A 22,719-nucleotide genomic window follows, 5' to 3' on the forward strand; every position below is an offset into this window, starting at 1 on the left:
CCCGGCTATATTCTATAAAGCCTTTCTTAACTTGTTAGCAAGGTCTTTAATGACATATTGACTCGCGGTGTAGTCACGGACACAATGCTAGAATCACAAATCAAATTACCATGCTCAACTCTGATCTTAAGATATTCACCTTGATCCTGGTCGCACACCTATATACTAAATGGTCTACTCTCATTGCACCTTAGCAGACGGGAGTCGTTAAAGATGGCCACACCAAGGACATTACTGAGCAAGCGTTCACCCTCAGAGTATCTGTGGAAAGGAAACACACTCTTTTGGTCATTCTCTAGCTGGATGCAGAGAGGGCCTTAAAAAGAATTAGTTGGCCTTACCTTTCCAAAGTATTAGACAAGACTCTCTTAGGGCCCAGATGAAATTAACGATCTTAGCCAACAACCAAAAACACACAATACGACATATGGTCAATTATGAAAATTCTCCCACTGCCCATCACTAGAGGCACCCAACAGGGATGTCCGCTGTCCTCTTTTAATTTTTTTCCTCATAATGGAGCCTTTCATCAAACGAGTTCAGCAAGACCCAAACATATAGGGTATCATGTTGGGCGAACAGGAGCACATACAGGTACTATATGCTGACAATGTCCTCTACTTTCTGACTGTCCCTGAGACCTTCCTACCTGCACTGAAACCGGAACTAACCCTTTTTGTGGCAGCCTCCAGCTTACAGGTCAATTGCTCCAAAATCCTCAGGTATGGGTGTCCCATTCACATTTACTGTCACAAAATGGGCTTTTATCCCCAATATGCACACTTACCTCCATGCGGCATAGCTCAGACCAGCCCTAGACTGAAACTTTTATTCTGACAACCAAGGGTGGGTTCAGGTAGAACAACATTTCTTGTGCATTCCCCTGCAGCGCCGCCTCTGGCCCGCATAGGATACACGCCAGCCCTCCCTGCCACACATATTCTTTTAGACTCCTGGCAACAAATATCACGCAAAACAGAGTCCACCATGTTTCCTTCGCCAATGTCCCCCATCATTAATAACCCCGAAGCCCAAAGGCATTCGTGACCCTGGTTTCAACTGCTGGAAGGACAGTAATCCCCGGCCCTAGGTGAGCTCTTTTCAGATACTGCCCTAAATTCATTTTAGGACTTATAGGCCAGTCAGCGGCTACATATATATAGGACGCCTGCAGTCTTACTCAACTCTTGCTTTGGGCTGGCACTAGGGAAGTCAGGGAAAAGTCAGGATCAAGAAAGGACACAACTGGAGACCATTTTTCATAACAAATTGTGCCACAAAGAGATCATGTGATTGCAAAGGGCTCTCATAAGCCTAGATACCAAAGCTAAACACACTTACATGCCCCAAAGGGAAATGGACCTGGAGCAGTATATTGGAGAGAAGGTCTGTTGACGAATACAACAGGTGACTGCAAAGTCCTCCATTTGCACATCACACAAAACAAATGCATATAAACTACTCACTAGATGGTATGTATTCAGGGCCGAACTGGAAACTTAAAACAGCCCCGGCAAAAATTTAAATTTCAGCCCGCATGGGCAGACGTGCTAATGTGCGCTAGAACAGGAGCAACTCTTTCAAGTTGCTGCCGCGATCGTAATGAGCACAATCATTTATAGAGGCTGAATCCGGCCTTCAAGTGTCAATACCGGCCTCCTGGGGCTCCAGCCTCCCGGGGAATTGCCCGCTTGCCCGGCTGGCCAGTCCGGCCTTGTATGTATCCCTGACACATCGTTATGCTCTGCTCAGGAGCCCGGACACATTCTTGAACAACTGTGGAAGGCGCAGCACTTTACTCCACATGCGGTGTAACAAACCCAAAGTCCAGGCATACTAATCGGAAATTGTGACTCACATCAGAGTGATGTTGGGAGTATCTCTCTTGCTCCAACTATAAATGATCCTGCTAGGTAAGGTAGGAGACAATAGCGTATGTTCTATGACCATTCTGAGAGGCCAGGCTTCTAATGCGTTAGAAAAAATGATGGCAATAGTCCACAACCAAGTGACACATTCGAGCAAATTTGGCTCCCCTTCTAGACATTTATGGTACGAGACAGGCAGATGAGCTCTGACCCGGGGGACATACCAGAACCGGTGCGAAGAGCTGGATTAAATGTGATGACCACAGACTCTGAGTACTCCCAGGAGGAAGGTCCAGAAACATGAAATTACATGGGCTTCTTAGGTATCTTATTATGCTACTGTATGCATGATGTCAAGTTTAATGCACAATTGTGGATAACCCAACACAGTTGAATGTTCTAAAATGAAAAATAAAGTGGTTAGAAAAAAAGAAAAATTAATTATTTAAAACATTTCCATAACATGACATAATAATCAATATATTGGAAATATGCAAAGTTCTTTGGTGACTTAAAGAGATTCTACTTTTTGTTAAACGATGCAAGCCACTTTAGGGTCTCAGAAATCGACTATAAGTTGCATATTTGAAAAGTGAATGATAAACCACAATCAGAAACAAAGTGTGTAACCCGTATTAAAAGTATAAAACAGCAGCTTGAGGTCCGGCAACAAGGATCCTGGATGGCCTGTCTGACAGAGTAAAACCAATGTTACCTGGACCATCTTGAATTCTCATAGATTTGCTAATCTCTAACTTGCCTGAAATTCAGGTGGTTCCCGGTTCGCCTAACTAGCGTTACAAGTTTGGTTGACAGCTCTTTACAATTAGGGAGGATCCGAGAACCAAGTCTGATGGAGTAAAGAGAACGTTTTATGCCATTGTTCGCTGTTCCATGGGGCACGTCTGTACCTTATTGATGAGGCCCAATGAGGGTGGAGCATGTCAAGGTTTACTGTGGTCACTATAAGGGGCGGCGGCCTCACAGTTCAGGCTGGGCTAACTAGCTGGAAGGGAGTCATGACTCATTTTCAGTGTGTTGGCCCCTGTTCATGGTCTGTGTGGTCTGGACTGAGTTCCTAAGTAATTACCAGTTGTTTAGATTAATTCAAGCAGTATCACTAGAACAACAAATTCCATGGGATCGTGCCATTCTTGATGGTCTTGCATACATACAACTTGTCTCTCTATGACCACGGGATTCACCATAATTTCCATTTTATTCAACAAAATGGCACATAATGAGATGCTTCAACTAATATCTTCGAAAAAGAAGTATACTTTTGCAGTGTGTGATTGGAATCTAAGTACAAATTTCGATTTAGGTACAAAATGCCCACAAGACCGCACACAAACAATGTAATGCTCTAATTTTTCCGCCCTCATTGTTTTCTTCTCCTTGACCAAATGGCTCTGGCTATCTCATTCTTGCCTAGTACAGTGAAAACTGGCTATATTACAATATCTAATTTTCTACAGAATTGTTAATTTGTTAATGTCAACTAAGATTTTGATTATACAAAATATTATTTTGTAATTCATATAACGATTTTTCTTCTTTTTTTTAGATTTCCTCATACCTTTTATTCAGAGCAACTTTAAAACGTATGAAATTAAAGAGGTAAGTTTGAGAATCCTAGATAGCTACTGATTTTATTTATTTTTTAAAGTGGATTTATGCCTATATTGGTGTTTAGCTGAAATTGAGAATCATAGATAGATTAAAGCAACCACTATAGAATAGGTCAACTTGCCATCTACAGATCTATAGATATCTAGGTACAACCAAGTCCTTGTGCTTTCTACAAAGCATTTCAACTATGGAAGATTATGTATTGACAAGTTTAGCAGAATTGATTTGCATACCAGGAACATCTGGGCTTACACATTGTGACCCCCAAGTTAGCATTAGTAAATTAACTCTGTGTTATTTTATAGTTACAGGAACACAAGGGCTTTTTGTAAAATGGTTAGACACCATGTCATACCATGTAAATGATCTCTGCACTTCCATTGAATATTCAATAGGGTTAACAATGATCAGTGTTATATAAAGATTGGTTATGTTAGCCTTATCATCTATAGTTTCAAGGATCAGCTCATACTTGAAAGAGCTTCTCCTTTGCATTAATGCCCTTTCAAGGCCCCCCTTGAGACCATCTTCGCAGGGTTAAGATGAAAGCCCTTCACTAATTATTCAGTACTTCCAGAGTAGCACCCTACTACTTTACCAAATGAAGCAGTTGCCACTAACATAAGGGCCCTTCTCTCATAGAAAAATCAGCTTGCAGAACATTTCTGCTGGCAGACTATGGGTTGCCTAATATATGCTGCCCCATAGTTCTTTTTGCATTTGTCACCCCGAGTGGGACGGGTATGCTCAGACGTGAGTCCCGTGCTCTCCATGCCACTGGAGTCAAGCTATCCTGGCTGAAGAGGGGTGAAACCCCGAAACCGGTCCTAGGATGCTTGTTTCCAGTCCAGGGAGGACCTGGCCTGGCAGTTCGGGTTGGACTGTTCCCATTGGGCACAGGGTGAAGACTGATTTGCATATGGCTGGGTCCAAACTGGAATGGCATGGTGAGCAAAAAAACGATGGATTTAGGCCCAGATCTCTGTACTGGGGTGAATGTAAGGCATTGTTCAGCATTCTGTCCATCAATAGTTCTTTTTGCCCCATACAAAGATGGCCCTTGCGATCCCCTTATAGCCTGCTACCGGGGACTATACCAGTTGTTAAAGGCCCTGAACCCAAGTTACAGGCCCGAGCTGCAGGTGAATATGATACCGTCAAAGCCATGATAAAGTAATTGTCTGGCAAAACACCTTGTCGGCCGCCTATGATTTGTAATCAATTCTCAATCAACTTTTATGGGAATTGGTAAACGCAATGAAGGAATAAAAGACACTTGGAACTTTTTGGCACTCTAGGATCAATTGGATTTGTTATACCTTGGATTACATGTTGGAGTGTGCTTCAGTATTATTGTTGAATTTAGGATCCAGAGTGGTTGCTTTCAGGTCTTCATACACCCCATGGTAGCTGGGTGTTCAGACCATGTGAGCACCAAGTTACTTCAACTAATTACCTGCTACTCCTCAACCCCCACATTTAATGTTCTGGATATGCGATTTCTCAGTCACAGCTATCTCCCTTTACCTGTAAAACATACAGTGTTGCACTCAACAGAATAGAATCCAAACTGGACTTATTTGGTGGAATAAAAGAGGTGCCCCCTTTTTCCGGTTCTGATAGTGATGATTCTCATTTCTTTAGGTTCAGTACAGTAATCAAAAGCCAACTGGTGAGCAGGCCATGCTGCAAACTGTTGGAAGCTTCAAGGGCTCCACCTTCTTTGAGCCTTTTTTAAGAGATAAAGTGGATGGAGGGCCGGAATGGACAAACAGGCAACGCCAGAAGCCAGATTGATAGAATATGTCTGAGCAATGATTGCTCATGCCAAAGGTCATTCCTTAAGTGGCATGTGGTGGAAGGCTGTTTTCTTAGGTGGTTCTTTGTTCATGTTTGTGGGTCCGCAGTGAAAATGTGTCGCTGATCACAGATAAACCTTTAAAGGAAAGGCACTCTATTAAAAATAAAAGTGCAAAAGGTGTATGCAGGGGCATCCTTCTGTTACAGGGGGGTTGAATGTGGGTATTATGATTCAGCCTGCCTCAGATTGCAGGTTTTAGCACATTCTTTCTTGCTCAGACGCCTAGAGAGGAGAATCCGCAACCCATACGGTGGGGCTCATTTCTTCTTGCATGTGTGGTCTGTTGGGCCAGAAGGTGGGCACCAAGTCCTTTTTGAAAACCTAAATGAGGGGGTAGGAGTTATCAAACTCTTTGTTGATGGTGTGTCTTTATGTATGGATCACAGAGGTTGTCAATCAAGGGAAGTGGTCAAGGATTTTATAGTAACAGTTAAAGAATTTGTTTCAGTGACGTCAGTTTCACCGATTAGCAATTAAAAAACTTTAAGGTCAGGGAAAGTGGCTTTAGGCCTTAAAGGGGACTTTCAAGAGGACTGCTACGGTGTGACAGAAAGGGTAAATAGTTAGTTTAGCAGGATTGGAAACCTTATAGTCTGCTTAAGCTTTCTTTGCGAAAACTAAGCGCATCCGGTACAGGTAAGAGCGTTGGGGTAGGGGCGGGGCGGGAAGTCAACATACGATGGGATAGGGAAAATAAAATAAATACATAAATAAAAATCCCTTACCTTGACTCTGCAATGCGGCGAGCTCAAGGTAAATGGTTTTATGTATTTTATTTTCCCTATCCCGTCATATGTCGACTTCCCCCTTACCCCGCCCGCCCCTGCCCCACTGCTCTTACCTGTACCGGCCGCACCTGTATAAAACTATGCCTGTGTTTGTGGGATGTGACTGTTCTCCTGGAATTGGGCTGGGAAGCGAACCCACACTTGCAAAGCACAATGGATTCGGACCTCATCTTTGTCACAAAATTTATAAAAGTTACAAGAGATGAGAGGGAGGTGAGCAACCATTTACTTGGCACGCTGTAGATAAGTATTCTAAACGAGATAGATGGAGATATTATGTTCAAAGGAGGTAAATGTGTTCCCAATATAAAGTGTGCTCATTATGTCTTACCATGAAGATGTTGTTACGACAGCTTTTTTTGCAATTCAATCTTGATAAATTGGCCCAACGCTGGGTTAAAATGTGTGTGACTAGTGCAGCAGGAGTAAAATGATGTTGATGATTAAATTGGCTATGATCACACCAGGGGCTTGGCCTGAATGATCACAGGGAAATTAGGCTTTTGATATTTTTGGCCCTTTTGTTTGTTTGCCTTTGTGATTCTTGGCAGACTATCACTCCAAACTAGCCAGAGGTCAAAGTTGTTAGCTGGTTCACAGCTGATGCTGTTATCGAATTTGTTAAAGATGTTTTTTCCAGGATAGAACATTTTACACCCTGGTAACTGACAATGGAGTTCAGCTGACTTTGTTAGAAATGCCCTAATAACTTACTGGTTATTGAATTAATCCAAGTCCTACTCCCTCGCTATAATTCATTACAAATGAGTCTCCGTTGCCTCGTACAGACACCAATAAAAAAATACACATCCAATAAAAGACCCTCCTGTCCCCCACTCATCCCATTAGTCAAAAGCTCAGACTCAAAACAACTCAGTTGCTTCAAACCAGGAGGGTGGGAGGATCTATGAATAAAGTGAGGGAGTAAGACTTGGAGTAATGTAATTACTGGTAAGTAGTTAGGGCATTACCCCAACGTCCCTCCCTCTCTTACATTCATTGTAAGTTACTACTAGCAGGCAATAAAACCGCGAACAACTGATGTTAAATGCTCAAATCAGAAATGGCTTTTATTGAAACAGAATAACTCATCCCTCTATTCCTTCATATCGGAGAGTACTCTCCATTGTAGTACTTCATCCAGGTTTGTTTCCTCTGAAACTCTATAATGCTCGATAAATGTTGAAGGAGAGGACTATGTTGATGCCCTACAGATCTAAGTTTCCTGTAATTCTGCCATGGTAGAAGACCTACTATGTCTAGATCTCTCTTGAATCGCCAGGGGGATCTGACACACCGCCCTATATGCTACGGAAATGAGAAATCTGACCCATCTGTTTAGTGGGGCAGTAGATGTTATTCCCCCTTTTGTGTGGGTCCAGAGGTAGCACAAAAGATATTCTGCTTGTCTAAAAAACAAAACTCTGTGTACATAGACTAGAAGAGCCCTTCTAACCTCTAGTGGTTGTACCCTTGTTTCCTCAGGCGAGGAAGAAGAAGAACTCAGATAGGACTATCTCTTGACCCTTGTTAAACAAAGAGTTCCCTTTAGAAACAAAATAAGGTATAGGAGTTAGTATCACCCTATCTTGGACAATTCTGTAAAATGGAACTTACATGATAAGGCCCCCAACTATACTAACCTTCTTGCTATAGCTACCAGAAAAAAACGTTTTTAGGGCAGGGATTTTTAAATCCATCTCCTCTAAAGACTCAATGAGATCTATCATTAAGGTTTTCAATACCCTCTCCAAATCCCAAGCACAGAATAATTTTGGAGGTGTAGGAGAGATGTTCTCTAAACCCCTAAACAACCTAGCATTCAAGCCATCTTCATCTGCTAAGTTTTTCCATGGATCTATAAAGGGCTTCCCTGCCGTCCACTGAACTTTCAAAGTAGCCGTTCTCAGACCCAATTTACTGCCATCTTGTAGGAATGTCATAATGTGAATTAGAACCACAGTAGTAGGATCCGAATTCCTCTCACCACACCGGGAAAAGGATTTGCAATATCTCACATACAGTCTAAGAATGGAGGGCCTCCTGGAGGCCTGCAGAGTTACTGCTAACTCTTCTGGAATAACTTGGCTCCTTAGCCCCGTCCTCTTACCCTCCAAGCCGTGCGCTTGACTTTGGGTAGAGACTCCTGTCTTACTATCAGAAAATAGAGAGGAAAAGGACTCAAAGAAGATAGCCATCACCTCAAAGCTGTCATGGCTTTCAAATGAGGGAACCAATTGTCTTGTTGCCAAGAAGGAGCAATGATCACCACCTTGGTCTTCTCTGTTCTCACCTTCGCTAAAAAAGGCTTCAATGACGGGAAAGGGAGGAAAAGCGTACAGATGGCTGGAAGGCCATTCGCCTGTTAGAGCATCTATGGCCCATGCCTGTTTGTCTCCTACCCTTGAACAGCATGCTGGCGCCTTGGCATTTGTATCTGAGGCGAATAAGTCTATTACTTGCCCATCGATGGACTAACTTATTGAATATCTCCAGATGCAGAAAAAAAATGTTGAGATGATGGAATGTATCTACTTAATTTGTCTGCAAATTGTGTACTCCCTGGATGTGACTTCTGTCAGAGATATCCGTGATTGTTGAGCCCAAGGAAATATCCTGAGTTCATACTTAGCCAGAACAGAAAACCTGCTTGTTAATATACTCCTTTGCTGCTGGGTTACCTATCCGCACCAGCACTAATTTTTCCCCTGACCTGATGACTAAATGCCAGCAGGATCACTCTTACGGCTTCATGGGGAGAGGCGTGTCAGCCTTTACTAGCCCTATGAAGGCTCGCAATTCTTAATGCATACAATACACCTGCCCTCCACCCCAGCAGGACAGAAGGATCAAAAGCTATTGCCTCATTTGTCTACGGGTCACCATTTACATTCATCGTTTAAAAAATAAAATAAATAAGACAGTACAATACCTGCTCCACCAAGCTGTGTGCTTGCTAGCGTTGTTGGACGTTTATTTTTTCTTTTGGCCACAGGCAGAGGGAACATCAATGGGACATCCAGGGATGACTCTGAGTCCGCCCTCCAGCGAATTAACGGAGCCTCATCTGTCAGGTGGCTGCAGGCTTTCCGAAAAGGCACAAGCGCAACCAGTTGCTTCAGAGGCCTGAGTTCCTCTCACCTCCTCGGACTGCCGGATTGTCTGCACCTACCTTCCTGTACAGCCTCCACTCACCATAGGCGGCCCGGGGGTGGCGGCACCTAACCTCACGGGTCTACCATGTAAACGAATTAGCATGGCTTCATGTTATTACCACTCCACCGGCCATGTGTAAAGGTTTACTAGGGTTCTCAAGTAAAGTGTCACCTGGGGTGAACTAGTAGTTTGGATTGGAGGGGGTTTGTCAAGGTTAAGCTACAGCTGTATTGCATCACACCCCATAGTACCACAGAGGTGAACCCTTTCAAGCTGTTCAAGGGAAGACAGCCTGCATCTAAACTGTATCCATATGGTTCAAAAAGATCTCTACTGTACATGAGTCTAGATATGAGTGAGATGGTTGCAGTAAGAGTAGCGAGTAAAGAATTGCAGTGGAGTTACTCTCTGGTGACTGGATAAATGGATTTCTTCTCAGGTAAAATGGATGGCCCTAGTAGAACTCCTTCTGTGTGGCTTCTAGACTGAGTGTGACTTTCAGTTCCTTTTATGCAGCAACTTAAGTTAAATTGTTATTTTAGGGCAGTTAGGAATATGTTAGGAATCTTTTATTTTATATTTCTTTTCCTTTATCCCGTTCCTTGTTCCCGATAGATTTTCCCTGTTTTCTCTAAAGGGGCGCGGGTTGGGGGGGGGGGCGTTCTAAATAGGTTGTTTGTTCGACTACGAAACCGTATGGACTGTATTGTTTACCCTTTCTTTGGTCGAACTGTGCCTGTTTTTGCGCGCCTGGTATTCCTCGTGCTGCACACAGACATTATCCTCACTATGCTGATTAAATGGCGGCTCACCCACCTTGCGTCTCGCGAAACCTTCTACAAAGAAAGTCATGGGGTGGGGCATTAGCCTACTAGAGGGAGCTGTAAATATCAAGGGCCTGGTTGAAGATTTGTGCAGTAATTCTACTTGTTAAAATATTTTGTTTGTAGGGTGGTAAGGCTACGATTTGTTTTTAAAGCAGCATCCTTTGGAGTTCGTTAAGACATTGCTGTTTGTCAGTTTGTCCTACCCTAAAGTAATCTGATGGAAACTCGAAAAGGAAAATTCACGCACCCGTGATTAACGCAACCACCTGCCCTATGGCACCCAGGCGACCAGTCCAGAATATATGATCCACACAAAAACCAACGTAGCACCGATAAATCAAACACCTGGAATCTAAAGTTCGTTCCATATTAAGATACAATATTAATTATTAATAAGTAATCTTTATGGGCATTGATTCAACTGGTCGTGAGAAGAGTTGCGTCAGGTTAATGGAGCAGTGAAGCTCGTGCGTATTCTGCAGATTATTCTAACCCACTCAGATAGCTTGGTGGACTCTAAGTGCCATGGTGTGAAGTCTAATGGGAGTGAGTGAGGATCACATATTTATATTGATGGGTTTTATACAGCGTTTTTAGCAAGATGACTCAGCGAGTTAATGACCAATAATAAAAGAGAGGCCCCACGTACCAAAGGGACAGGGCATAACAAGTCAAAGAAAAGTTTAAATTCCCTTCGGTAACCAAATACTAGGATGCCTAAATATAAGAGAACTTTTAACCATTCATATCAAGTATGCCAAAGACCCATGCGTCTGAGTTTGTCTGCCACAAAACAACCACATTAAATGATGATGAAATACCTGCGGAATTTTATTAAAAACATTACAAATTATGCATCAGACAAAATTCATAAATTTACACGCCATAAAAAGCATACACCTTTGATCAATGTCATATATTTCAAAAACAGAATTAATCTTATGGTCAATGACGATAAGAATCTTGCACCAGACTCTACTTCCTGGGACAACCATTGCTATGAATGAATCCTCTAAGATATAGCGCCAGAGCTTTGCACCAAAGTGTGCTTCTACGGACAGCCAGTGCAGCGAATGAATCCTCTCATCAGTGATGTGAGAGCTCAACACTGGAGTCTTGTTTCATGTCTTGTTTCATGTTTAAGGGAACAGCATGAATCAGCTAGATACTAATGGTAAGGACTTTGCACCAGACTCTGCTTCCTGGTACAGTCAGTAGAGTTAATGATTTACCTGGTCAGAGATGTAAGAGCCTTGGACTTGATGCTTGAGGTCACAGACGGACTGCGCAAAGTGACCCAGTCTGGTGAAACCCAGTATAGGTCTGAGTGCATAGGAGACTCTCGGTCAGCTGAGGAGTCTTGGTCGCCAGAGTGGTCCTAAGGGCCTACGAATGCCCAGCCTTCGATCTGGACATTACAGAAGAAATTATTGGTTGTCTTCATGCCTCTTTGCTGAAATGGCATGACGGATCTCGTGCTTTGTAACCTAATGCTGGATAAATGAAAACCTGCCTACATTTTAGACAGTGTGAACCCTATTGTAGATTTAGGATTTTTTAAATCTAAATCTATATTTCGTTTTGCTTTTTATTGAGATTCGATGTCCGTTAACCTCCATGGACTCATTTGGTCGTCCATCCTGATCTCCAGGGCAGGCCTGTCTGGGAGGAGCACTGCCTGCTCTCCCAAACTGGGGGTGAGGGGGAGATGTGGGCAGTGATGCTGGCCAAAGCTCCTGCAGCACTACAGATGGGACCAGTGTCTCAAGGCTAACAATAATCGTGTTTAAGGAGCCGATAATTCCACGCCTGGATACATTTGTAATTCCTTGTTGCAGAATTTCACCCAGAGTTATTTACCCCATCCCCTCCCAACTGGTAGTTACGGCGTAGCAGAGCAAATGTAAATCAGAGTGTACATTCATGCATATGTCTCACCAGATTTATTTATTTATTTAGGTCACTTGTATCACGCACAAATCATCCCCAAGGAGATCTCTCGGCGCTAGAGAAAAAAAGGCTAGCGGTCAATGAGGGGAAAGCTTAGAAGAGCCACGTTTTGAGCAGCTTTTTAAATTGGGCCAGATTCGAACATTGGCGGATTTGTTAAGGGAGGCTGTTCCACAGCTTAGGGGCCTGATAAGAAAAGGAGCGACCCCCCATCTTTACCTTCCTAATTCTATGACCACACAGCATCTTACAATTGCTAGATCTAAGCTGACGTGTAGGTTGATACCATTTGAGTTTATCGATCAGATAAACCGGCCCCAGTCCGTGCAAGGACCTAAAGACCAAACACAACATTTTAAATGTGGCCCATTTCCTTACTGGAAGCCAGTGTAGTTGGCGTAAAAGCGGCAAGGAGGGGGTTTGGGCTGGTTTGTCAAGAGCAAGATGGGCAGCTGTATTTTGCACCACCTGCAATTTGGATAAGAGGTCCTGCCTGATTCCTACCAATAAGGAGTTGCCATAATCCAGGCGGCTAATTAGCAGTGCCTGGATGAGGGTCTTTCTGGCACTAAGCGGGATCCATGGGAAGATCTTACTCAACATCCGCATGGTCCCAAAACAGGAGGTAGCCAGCATTTTCAATTGTATCTTCATTGAGAGCTGGTTATCTAACCTTATCCCCAAGTTCTTTGCCCAGCTTCTCGGGACGGGGGCCACTCCCAGTTCGGGTGGCCACCAGTCTGGAGTCCACAGATCAACAGCTTTGCCAAACAAAAGTATCAAGGTCTTAGAGGAGTTTAATTGTAAAAAATGTCTCCTCATCCAGTCTGTAATATTAATCATGCACGTTGCAAACCTGGATTTCGTTTTGGCAGGATCATTACCAATATGTACAATCAGCTGCGTATCGTCAGCATACGATATGGTTTCAAAGCCACAGTTCCTGATAATTGAGGCTAAGGGGGCCACATATAGATTGAATAATGTGGGACTCAATATAGAGCCCTGTGGTACCCCCTTGTCCACCACAACAGGAGATGACACAGAGGACCCCAATTGAACGGATTGGTTTCTATCAGATAGGTAGCTTTGAAACCATTTGAAGGCTAAGCCACCGACACCAACCTCCCGCAACCTGTTTAGTAATATATTGTGGGAGATGGTGTCGAAGGCTGCCGACACGTCCAACAGCACCAGCATGACTGGAGAGTCCCCATCGAGCAACATCCTAATGGTGTCCGTAACTTCAAGCAAGGCTGCCTCAGTACTGTGTGAGGTGCGAAAACCTGACTGAGATGGATCCAGTATCTTGTTCTCTTCTAAATAGTTTGAAAGATGGCGGTTTATTATAGATTCCATGATTTTAGACCAACATGGAAGAAGAGAGATGGGTCTGTAATTTTGTACCTCTGTGGGGTCTGCTGATACCTTTTTCATCAGCGGCTTAACGCGAGATACCTTCCATTTACCCGGAAAGATTCCAGTGTTTACCTTGCGTGCTGCTTCTTCATAACGTAAAAGAGAGCATTTCTCACCAGTTACTTTCACTTGCATTTTTCATTTACAGTTTGCAATATTTTATATGCAATTGCCTTTGCCTATTCCTAAAATACATATTTTGAAATCACTTCTATCAAACACTAAATGTCTTTGTGCCGTTTGCATATCTTATACTTTTGTTTTACAATTTTAAAATAATGACTTGTAGAGTAACAGTGCTTAATTTGTAAAATATTAAGTGCCAGGGCTCTGACCAGGAGGCCACTGCCACTTGCACCACCCATCACCCTTGTCATCGCTGCCAAAACAACTACTAACCATCTCTCTTGCATGTTAATGCGACAGTTCAGATTATTCCAGGTCCCCAAAGCTAAAGAAATGGCTGGGGGTGTAGGTATTAGCAATTTTTATGTATATTGTATTCCTAAACAACCCTTGTTCTGCTCATCTCTAAATTAGATGTGCAGCGCCACCATGTGGTAGACTGTTGTAAGTATGGTGTTGACAATTAGGTGCCGGTGCCTAGCACCGGAAACCAATTGAGTGCCGGTGCTGAGCACCGGAAAGCACCAGCTCAAATTAAGCACTGTAGAGTAACAGTACCTTCTCCGTCGGAGACTGGGTCCTCGTAACAATTTATAACCTCACAAGTGGCTATTCACCACTGGGCCAATCAGGATTCAGTTCTGTTTCTCTTTGGGAACACACGCACGGACACACTCACACACACACACAAGCACACACACCTCTGCAGTGTTTGAAGTAAACAATTGAAACTTCAAAGCCTAAAAGAGTGCATTTCGCATGGATCACTATAACTTGCATTTATCTTTCATTTAAGGTGTGTGAGTTATTTTATATGCAGTAACCTAGAGGTGAAAGACCTACAACATGGTTACAGAAAATGTTGCCCCTCTTTAACCAGTTCATTGACCTCAACCCCACTGCACACCGGATGAAACCAGTGCTCTGCTGGACTGACGGACGGACCTCTGTCAACAAGAAGTGCCTCCCCGGTGACTGCCAGGTTGAGCCAGAGGCCGTCTTCGGATGGACTTGGGGCCAGCAGCATGCAGACAGTGGTGATTGTAAGCAGGCCTGATGGTGATCGGCCTGACAATTGTCAGAAGCCGCAGGGCAGAGTAAGCTGAGAAGCCCTGGCTGCTTTTCCTTAATTATATCCTGCTGCAGCGCCTGGTCGGTGGTCTGTGTACTAATGCACGTTAGTGCAGCACTAAAATGAGTTTGTCTAACTCCTGTTGCTTGGTATTTGGCAGGGCTGGGCCTTAAATTGCTGGGGGGAAATAAATGGTTCCGGTTTGAAATGGTGTGACTGATGTACCTGCTGCACTCCTCAAGTGGGCGGGGCTTTCTGTGTGCAGATTGTCACAATGAGCAGAAACACTCTCTTCGACCCCCGAGCTCACAATGGTCTGCCCAGAACCCATCATTCTCAAGCGCTTAGCAGCCTTCATTTTACACTAGACCTTTTTAAGAGGAGGCCCTGTCAGGTCTATGGTTAATTCTCGGAGTCAATGCTGGCTTTAGAGGTGTCTGGAGCAGACTTCTGGGAGTCCTTGAGAGGCTTCTCGGAGTCTAGGGTAGTGATCAGAAGGCTTAGTTAACTATTTTCAAGCATTTCTGCTCAGAATGATGGCACCAAAGGCCCTGCAACGTTTGTGTTTTTTGATATGAAGTTCCCTATATGAGGGAAATGTTGGAAGTTATGAAGCAAAGTCTTTGTGGTTATTTGTGGTTATTTTCACATTCATTTCTTATGATTCCCCAAACCCTCATTAGCTGTGCCCTGTCTATGTAAAAGTAAACATCTTAATGCTTACAGTTCAAAGGTTAAATAGAGCCAAACATAGTTCTTTTGTATTGCTGGGAAAGACGCAACATTTCTAAACGAAGCATGCAGGATTCTGTAGGCAAGAAGCAGGGTGCAGCCTTTCTCCTGGCACGGTCACTCACTTCCATCAGATGCAAGTAAGCTTAGCGCCGCATCATACGCCAAAGGTACACGAAGCGCTAGGCCACGCCCCAAGATATGGGCGTCTCCACTGCAGGGCTTGATTTTCCAAAATCAATATTGGTAAGCGCCTTACCTTTATCCACCACTGCAGCCGCGAACAGGGCATTCGTAATTCTGTTAGTGCAAACAAGGAAGTAGGCAAGACGAATTTCCATAATTCACAAAGACATTTCTGAAACAGGAAGTGTACAGGGCGCCAAGAACTATAAACTGAAGTACGGCTCGAGCACGGTGTAAGCCTCGGAGCCCTTGCTTCAGCGAGCAGGACTTCAGAAGGCCGCGTGCATGTGTGACCCGGAGCAGAGGGCTCTACACCTTGTCATGTAGGAAACTTGATAAGATAAGAGAAAACAGGAATTGCATGACTTTTCACATCAAGAATATTTTCGTTTGGGTGAAAGACTTCTTGCAAAGGAAGAATGCTTTGTTCTAGAGAGCGCTTTCATTTCAGGGGGTTGGGGGAAGTCATGCAAGTGAGTTTGGGGATATTTTCTGGGCTGTGTGGGTTAGAGTTTTTTTTCTTCAAGATGTGGGTTTTCTACTTAGTGTAATAGGATGTCCGTATAATGTAGTGATCATTATTTGCGTTACGTAATCTCCTTTAAAAATAAACAACACTTGCTGATGAGACTGAATAAGCAGCGGAATAATCCTAGTATGAATATTGGCTCATGTGAACATTTGATTTTTGTGGCAAAATGTATGAAACTCCTGAACAATGGGTTACATTAAATTTTTTTAAGTTCAAAAAGAGAATTTTATTAATGGAAATAAAGGTGTCAATACAGAAGTCATAACAAAAAATTCATGTCAATACAATACAATAGGTTGCACTACAGAAAAAAAAATCGGACTTATGAATAAAAAGTAAACGGTTGATACAATAGAAGTAAATTGTAGAAAGTATTGGAATAATAAATAATCTTGGAACATGTAGGGGATTCAAGGGGGTTTTAAAACTTCTTGCTGAGACGGTTGTAGCTTGGAGCATCGTTTGGCACATGCATCGAGGTATATTGTAACAGGGGACCACAGGTCCAACGTTTCGCTGCCATATGTATAGCATATACAAAAGAAGTGTCCAACCTATGATTATAGCAAACAGCATACCACCATGCCTTATAAGAAATCTTTGTGAAATCCTTCCAATTAACAGTGATTTGCTGAAAAGCAACCGCTAATAACAGATCAATAATTTTAACATTAAATGTAACATTCTCCCAGCAAGGTGAACAACTCCCTAGGAAAACATGGGTGATAGAGAATGAAAATTTAGTACCAAAAATTAGGTTGATTTGAGACCACACTTGTTTCCAGAAGCTGTCTACCATTGGACACGAAAATAGCATATGTAATAAGTCAGCGTTTGGAGAGGAACATGACCAACAAACATCTGAGGTAGTCGCAAATCTTTTGCTTAAAGCATTCGATGTAAATAAAAGTCTATTATAAACAAAAAACAGTATTTGTATTGTGTTAGCTGCTCTGGAGGATTTGCGTAATTTAATCCATAAATTATTCCATAAAGTTATTGGCCAAGAGAGTTGAAAATCTTGCTCCCATGCTTCTTCAATTATAGATTTTTGCCTGACCGTATCTTTATCTTGTAAGTACTTATATATAATGGAGGCTTTAGGTTTAGTTTTAAGCAGGGTATAAAGTTGTGAAGAAGGGTCCTGGGTAAAGGAAGCATTAGGTGTGACAGATAATTGAACATATTTATCCATCACAGCAATCTTAAATAGATTATATGTATGTATAAATGAGGCAGGTAAATTGAATAGTTGTCTAAGTGAGGGAAAAGATAAAAAGTTTGAATGTGAGAATAACTGATATATTCATACTAAACCCTTCTGTCGCCAGGTCTTCCAATAAATTGGTTTATTACGAATAGTCAAATCCTTGTTGTGCCAAATTGTAGAATTCAGGAAGTAATCAATAGTGTTGGAGGGAGAAGGGAATGTAGAATCCAAAAGTTTAGAGGTCAATTTAATTATAGGAGTGGACAGGGCCTGTGGTTTACGTGAGAAGGAAAGGTACTCGGAAAAAGAGAAGGGGGATAGAAAAAGACGCTCAATTGTGATCCATAAGGGGCAATCTTTCGAAGGATCAAGCAACCAAAGAGAAGCTTGACGTAGGAGAAATGCTTTCTGATAAGCCTGAAAATCGGGAAAATTGACCCCACTTTCTGTTTTAGGACGTGTCAGTTTAGATAGAGACATTCGGGACCTCTTTGAATTCCATAAAAATGAAGAAAGGATGGAATTGATCCTCTTAAAAAATTTAGCAGGTATAAGAACTGGAATGTTAGAGATGGTGTATAAAATAATGGGTGAGAGTGTCATCTTTATAGTATCCAAGCGACCCCACCACGATAAATAAAGGGGATGCCATTTGGCAGCTAGGTCTGCAATTTTTTGTATACATTTATTCATGCATAGTGCTACCGTGTCTGATATTGAAGAGGTAACAGGCAAACCTAGGTATTTAATATGGGAGGGACTCCAAGTAAAGTTTGAGGCACTAAAGTCCGCCTTAAAAGTATACTTGGTCAAGGGTAGGATCTCACATTTATCGTTATTTAACTTATAACCAGAAATTCTAGAGTAAGCTTGTACTTCCACCAGAAAGGCAGGGATTGAGTCACTAGGATTAGACATAAAAAGTAAAATGTCATCAGCATAAGCTGCGAGTTAAATGTGAGAGTTTTCTGTTTGAAAACCATGCAAATTCGGATTTTGACGTAGTTTAGAAAGAAAGGGCTCCACAGCTAAGTTAAAAATGAAAGGAGAAAGGGGGCAGCCCTGACGTACTCCTCTACCCAAATTGAAAAATGAGGAGATCAAGCCATTGGCGCAAACAGCTGCACGTGGACGGGAATAAAGAAGGGATATGAATTTAGGCCCAAAACCAAACCATCTAAGGGTATAGAACAGATAAGTCCATTCAACCCTATCAAATGCTTTTTCAGCATCAAGTGCAATTGCCCCAAGGGAGTGTTTTAAGTGTGAAGATTTAGACAGAACATTAAAAAGGGGTCTTGTATTATCATTTATAAATCTGCCCTTGACAAATCCAGATTGTTCCTTGCCTAATAAATCAGGCAAGTAAGAATCTAGTCGTATGGCTAATGCTTTGGAGAAAAGTTTATAATCCATGTTTACCAGGGAAATAGGTCTGTAGTTTTTGCAATACCTGGGGTCCTTACCTTCTTTGGGTATAAGGCAAATGTGTGCTTACGAGAAAGACCCTGAAGAACCACCTAATGTACTAAAGAAATTTATTAGAGAATGCAATTTGGGCAGTATGAGTTTGGAGAAGTGCTGATAATATTCTGCTGTGAAATCATCAGGCCCCGGCGCTTTGTCTTTTTTGAGCTGCTGAAGAGCTTTTGATAATTCTTGATATGTTAAATCGAACTCCAGAGGGGATAGATCCGGCGAAGTATGATGAGGTTTTTGGATATCAGAGAAAAAGTGGAGTAGGGAGTGATCAGAAGGTTGTGTCTCCGAGGCGTAGAGTGATTTGTAAAAGAGAGAGAATTCATGCAAAATATCGGCATCTTTAAATTTTAAATCTGAGCGATCATCATAGATAGATTCGATATTGAGTTTGTTATGTTTAACTTTTAAATAATTAGCCAATATTTTCCCTGCTTTGTTTTTACACCCATAAAATTTGGCGCTGCATTTTAATAAATATAGCGAGGCATCCTCCGTTGATTTCTTATTAAATTGCAATTTGGCATTTATGAGAGCTGTGAGACACTCTTTCGAGTGCGAAGTGTAAAAAGAGTGTTCCAGTCTTTTAATGTCCTGTAGAAGATCTTTGGTGAATTTACGGGAGATTTTTCGTCTCTTGGCAACAAAGCCAATAATGAAATCCCTTGCTGAGACTTTGAATGTGTCCCATACAGTTGAGAAGGGCATGGAGTGGGTTTGATTCAGAACAAAAAACTCATCAAAGAAAGTGGTAAAGGAGGTAGTAAATTTTGGGTCCAAGAGGAGGGCATTATTAAAACGCCACCTTTTGGGACCTATAGCCTTAGGTAGAATATTGAGGCCAATGAGACAGGGGCATGATCTGATAATACAATGGGACCAATCTCTGCGTGTGTAAGGGTTTGTGAAATGGAATGAGAAACGAATATGTAATCAATTCTTGATTGAGTTTGATGCGATGGGGAATAAAAAGTGTACTCTCTGGTAGTCGGATTACAGAGACGCCAAGCACCTAAAAGTTTGTGTTGAGTTATAGCTCGAACAAATGATTTCTGAGATTTGTTAGGGATATAGGAAACTTTAGAGTTCCTGTCAACAAACGGATCAAAGGTCTGGTTACAGTCGCCAGCTAAAATAAAATTATCCTCCATGCAGAGGGTGATTTGCCTAGCCAGCGTGGACCAAAAGGAGGGTTCGCCACATGTAGGGGCATAAACATTAAGAAGAGAGACTGGAACACCCTTCAAGGACAATTTAACATTCAACCATCTTCCATCAACATCTGAGTCTTGAGCCAGAAGTAAAAACGGGAGGGACTTACGGCAAAGAATCATCACTCCATTTCGTTTTCCGTCACCTGGCGAGAAGAAGACCTCCCCCACCCAACCCCTTTTCAGCTTTAATGATTCAGCGCCAGAAAGGTGAGTTTCTTGCAGAAAAAGAATATCAGCATCTAGTTTGGCTAAGTGGGTTAGGATTCTTTGCCTTTTGATGGGAGAATTTAAACCCTTCCATGTAATCAGTTTCAAAGACATGAGAATTTAAAGACACAATTTAATACAAATATAGAGCAAAAGTCCAATTCAATACAAGAGCAATATAGAATAAGAAAGAAGTAGAGGATAGAGGAAGCGATTTGTTCAATGACATAATAAAGAAAGAAAAACGAATCAAATAGCCAGAGGATAATCGGAAACCAGAATAAGAAGAAGGATAGGACAAGTGAATAGATAATAGGGGAGTGAAGAAATAAAAATAGTTATGACAAAAAAAATAATCAAGAAGGCAAGATAGGATATAATGAATAAACGAAAAACACCTACTGATGAAAAACTACGAACAATCAAAGAAAAACAGGAAGCAAAAAAACACAAAAGAGAAAATATCTAAGGAGAAACAAGAGGGAAACATGCCTACAAAAGAAGAATCAGGAATGTACAAGGGGGGATGGAACCACAAGGAGTAGGCAGTACATCTGAGGTCAGCTGAGTGGAAAGTCGGGGAAAAACCACAATACAACGGTAAAAATCTGTGAAGACAACAAAAAAAATAATTCTGTAGAATAAACGTTGAGACACATCAATATAACATATAATGGATCGAGCAAGGACAGAAGAATGAACAGTAGCGTTAAGCAATTAAGCATAAAAATGTAACTTCGTGAGAACAACATCAAATAAGTCAAATTCTACTAGAAAGCATTTCTACAATCGTTAAATATCATATTAAGGTTAACAAAATCTGAAGGAACTGTGGAAAAAGAGACAAAGAAAAGGAAAACAGTCAAGTGTTCGATGAAGAATAAGGCCCGGAGGAATCCATAGCAACTGTTTTGCAGGAATTGATAAAACTTTGTAAGCAAATTGGATCTTCATATGTCGTTGTTCTGTTGTTGTATGTGACCTTGAAAAGGCACGGATGGAAAAGACTGTATCTGGCCCCCAAGGAGCGAAGATCAGCTCGCATATTGAGGAAGGCTTTACGCCTGTTAGCTGTAGCTTTAGCGTAGTCTTGTGTGAAAAATAAAGACGATCCTGACCATGTAATCTTCGGTAAAGCTTTGACTGCTGGGAGCACTTTCATCAGATCAGTATATTCCAAGAAGTATAAGATGACGCCTCTCGGTTTCTGCGACGGACTAGCGTGAGTTGGAACACGGCCCCAACCTGTGAGCCCGTTGAATATTGAGTTGCGTCCCTTCTGACAAATGAAGAACTTTAAGGAGGAATGATTTAAAGAAGGCGACCGGGTCTGACCCTTCATGTCCCTCTTCCAGGCCGTAGATTATTCCGCCTATTTCGATTTTCAAGATCCTCAACCTGTTTTTGAAGTACAGAGACCTGAGAATGTAGATGAGAAACAGTTGAACAAGACTCTTTTAAAGAGGAAACGGAATGTTCAACAGCAGAAACCCTTGTACCTAGTTGGGACCAATTATCCGTTAAAATTTGCAACTTGTTGTTGGTCTCTTCCATAAAGGGCCAGAGGGCCCTGATCTCCTCGAGTAATAATTCCATCGATACAGGCGAGGTCGACTTGGGTGGTGAAGGAGGATCTTTTTTAAGACGTTTAGTGAAAGATTTACCAGTAGTTCCAGAAGAGGGATCCATATTTTGTTTGAGCACTGAGGCGTAGACATTAAGGGGATCTCAAGATTAGAAAATTCAGTAAAAATGTTTGAGTTTTTCATAAAAATATGCTTTTTGGAAGAAGAGAGGCGCTTTCCTGTTGTTCTGCCCATAAAATGCTGACCTAAAATTCCCACCGCCAGGCCACAGTGAGTGCACGCAGAGGGTGCGTTTTATGAGGTGCACTGTGAAAACACCCAATAGCCGCCAAACACGATCTTCCAAAAAAATGTCTGTGAAATTATGGCACGAATACCCAGCAACGTGCCCTGAAATAATGAAGAGGAGTTATGCAATTGGTTCGAATGCTGGGGCATGCAAAGCACTTCAAAAACAAAGCAAAAAAAAAAAAAAAAAGCGGTACGGGAATATTATTGTGATATTTTCCAGTCATCAGCGTCAAGGCAGTAATAAGTAAGCTCCATAAGGATTTCCTACAATTCTCAAAATGGCCGCCAGTCTTAATCCCCTCAGATTCTCAACAAACCCCCAGCAGTACTCCACAACCTCAAACTCCAATGTAATGAGGGGGAACATACAAAATACAGGTGCAAAAGCAAACTGGGGGCATAAAAAATAATCAGTAGAAGTTCTGAGGGTGAAATTGCAAGATCCGCGATTCGCGGTAAAAATTCAAAATGGCGGCCGCAAAAAGACGTGACCGATGAGGAGTTTAAAGTTCATGCTTGCAGGCAAAAAGTATGGGCATCATAGGTGTCGCAAGTGTTCAGCTGCATAAATCTGCTGTCATTA

General features: G+C 42.2%; 1 protein-coding gene across 2 annotated transcripts in view; it reads left to right on the top strand.

The window, feature by feature from the left end:
- Nucleotides 1-22,719, top strand: part of LOC146867615 (prominin-1-A-like) — a 496,515-nt gene that overhangs the window by 108,112 nt on the left and 365,684 nt on the right. For both annotated transcript variants that reach the window (XM_085606443.1, XM_085606442.1), the window contains exon 3: nucleotides 3,436-3,488. In XM_085606443.1, coding sequence (XP_085462569.1) covers nucleotides 3,436-3,488 — 53 coding nt within the window. The remainder of the gene's footprint in view (nucleotides 1-3,435; nucleotides 3,489-22,719) is intronic.

Source organism: Triturus cristatus, chromosome 1_2, assembly GCF_964204655.1.
Source record: "Triturus cristatus chromosome 1_2, aTriCri1.1, whole genome shotgun sequence".
Taxonomy (NCBI): Eukaryota; Metazoa; Chordata; class Amphibia; order Caudata; family Salamandridae; genus Triturus; species Triturus cristatus.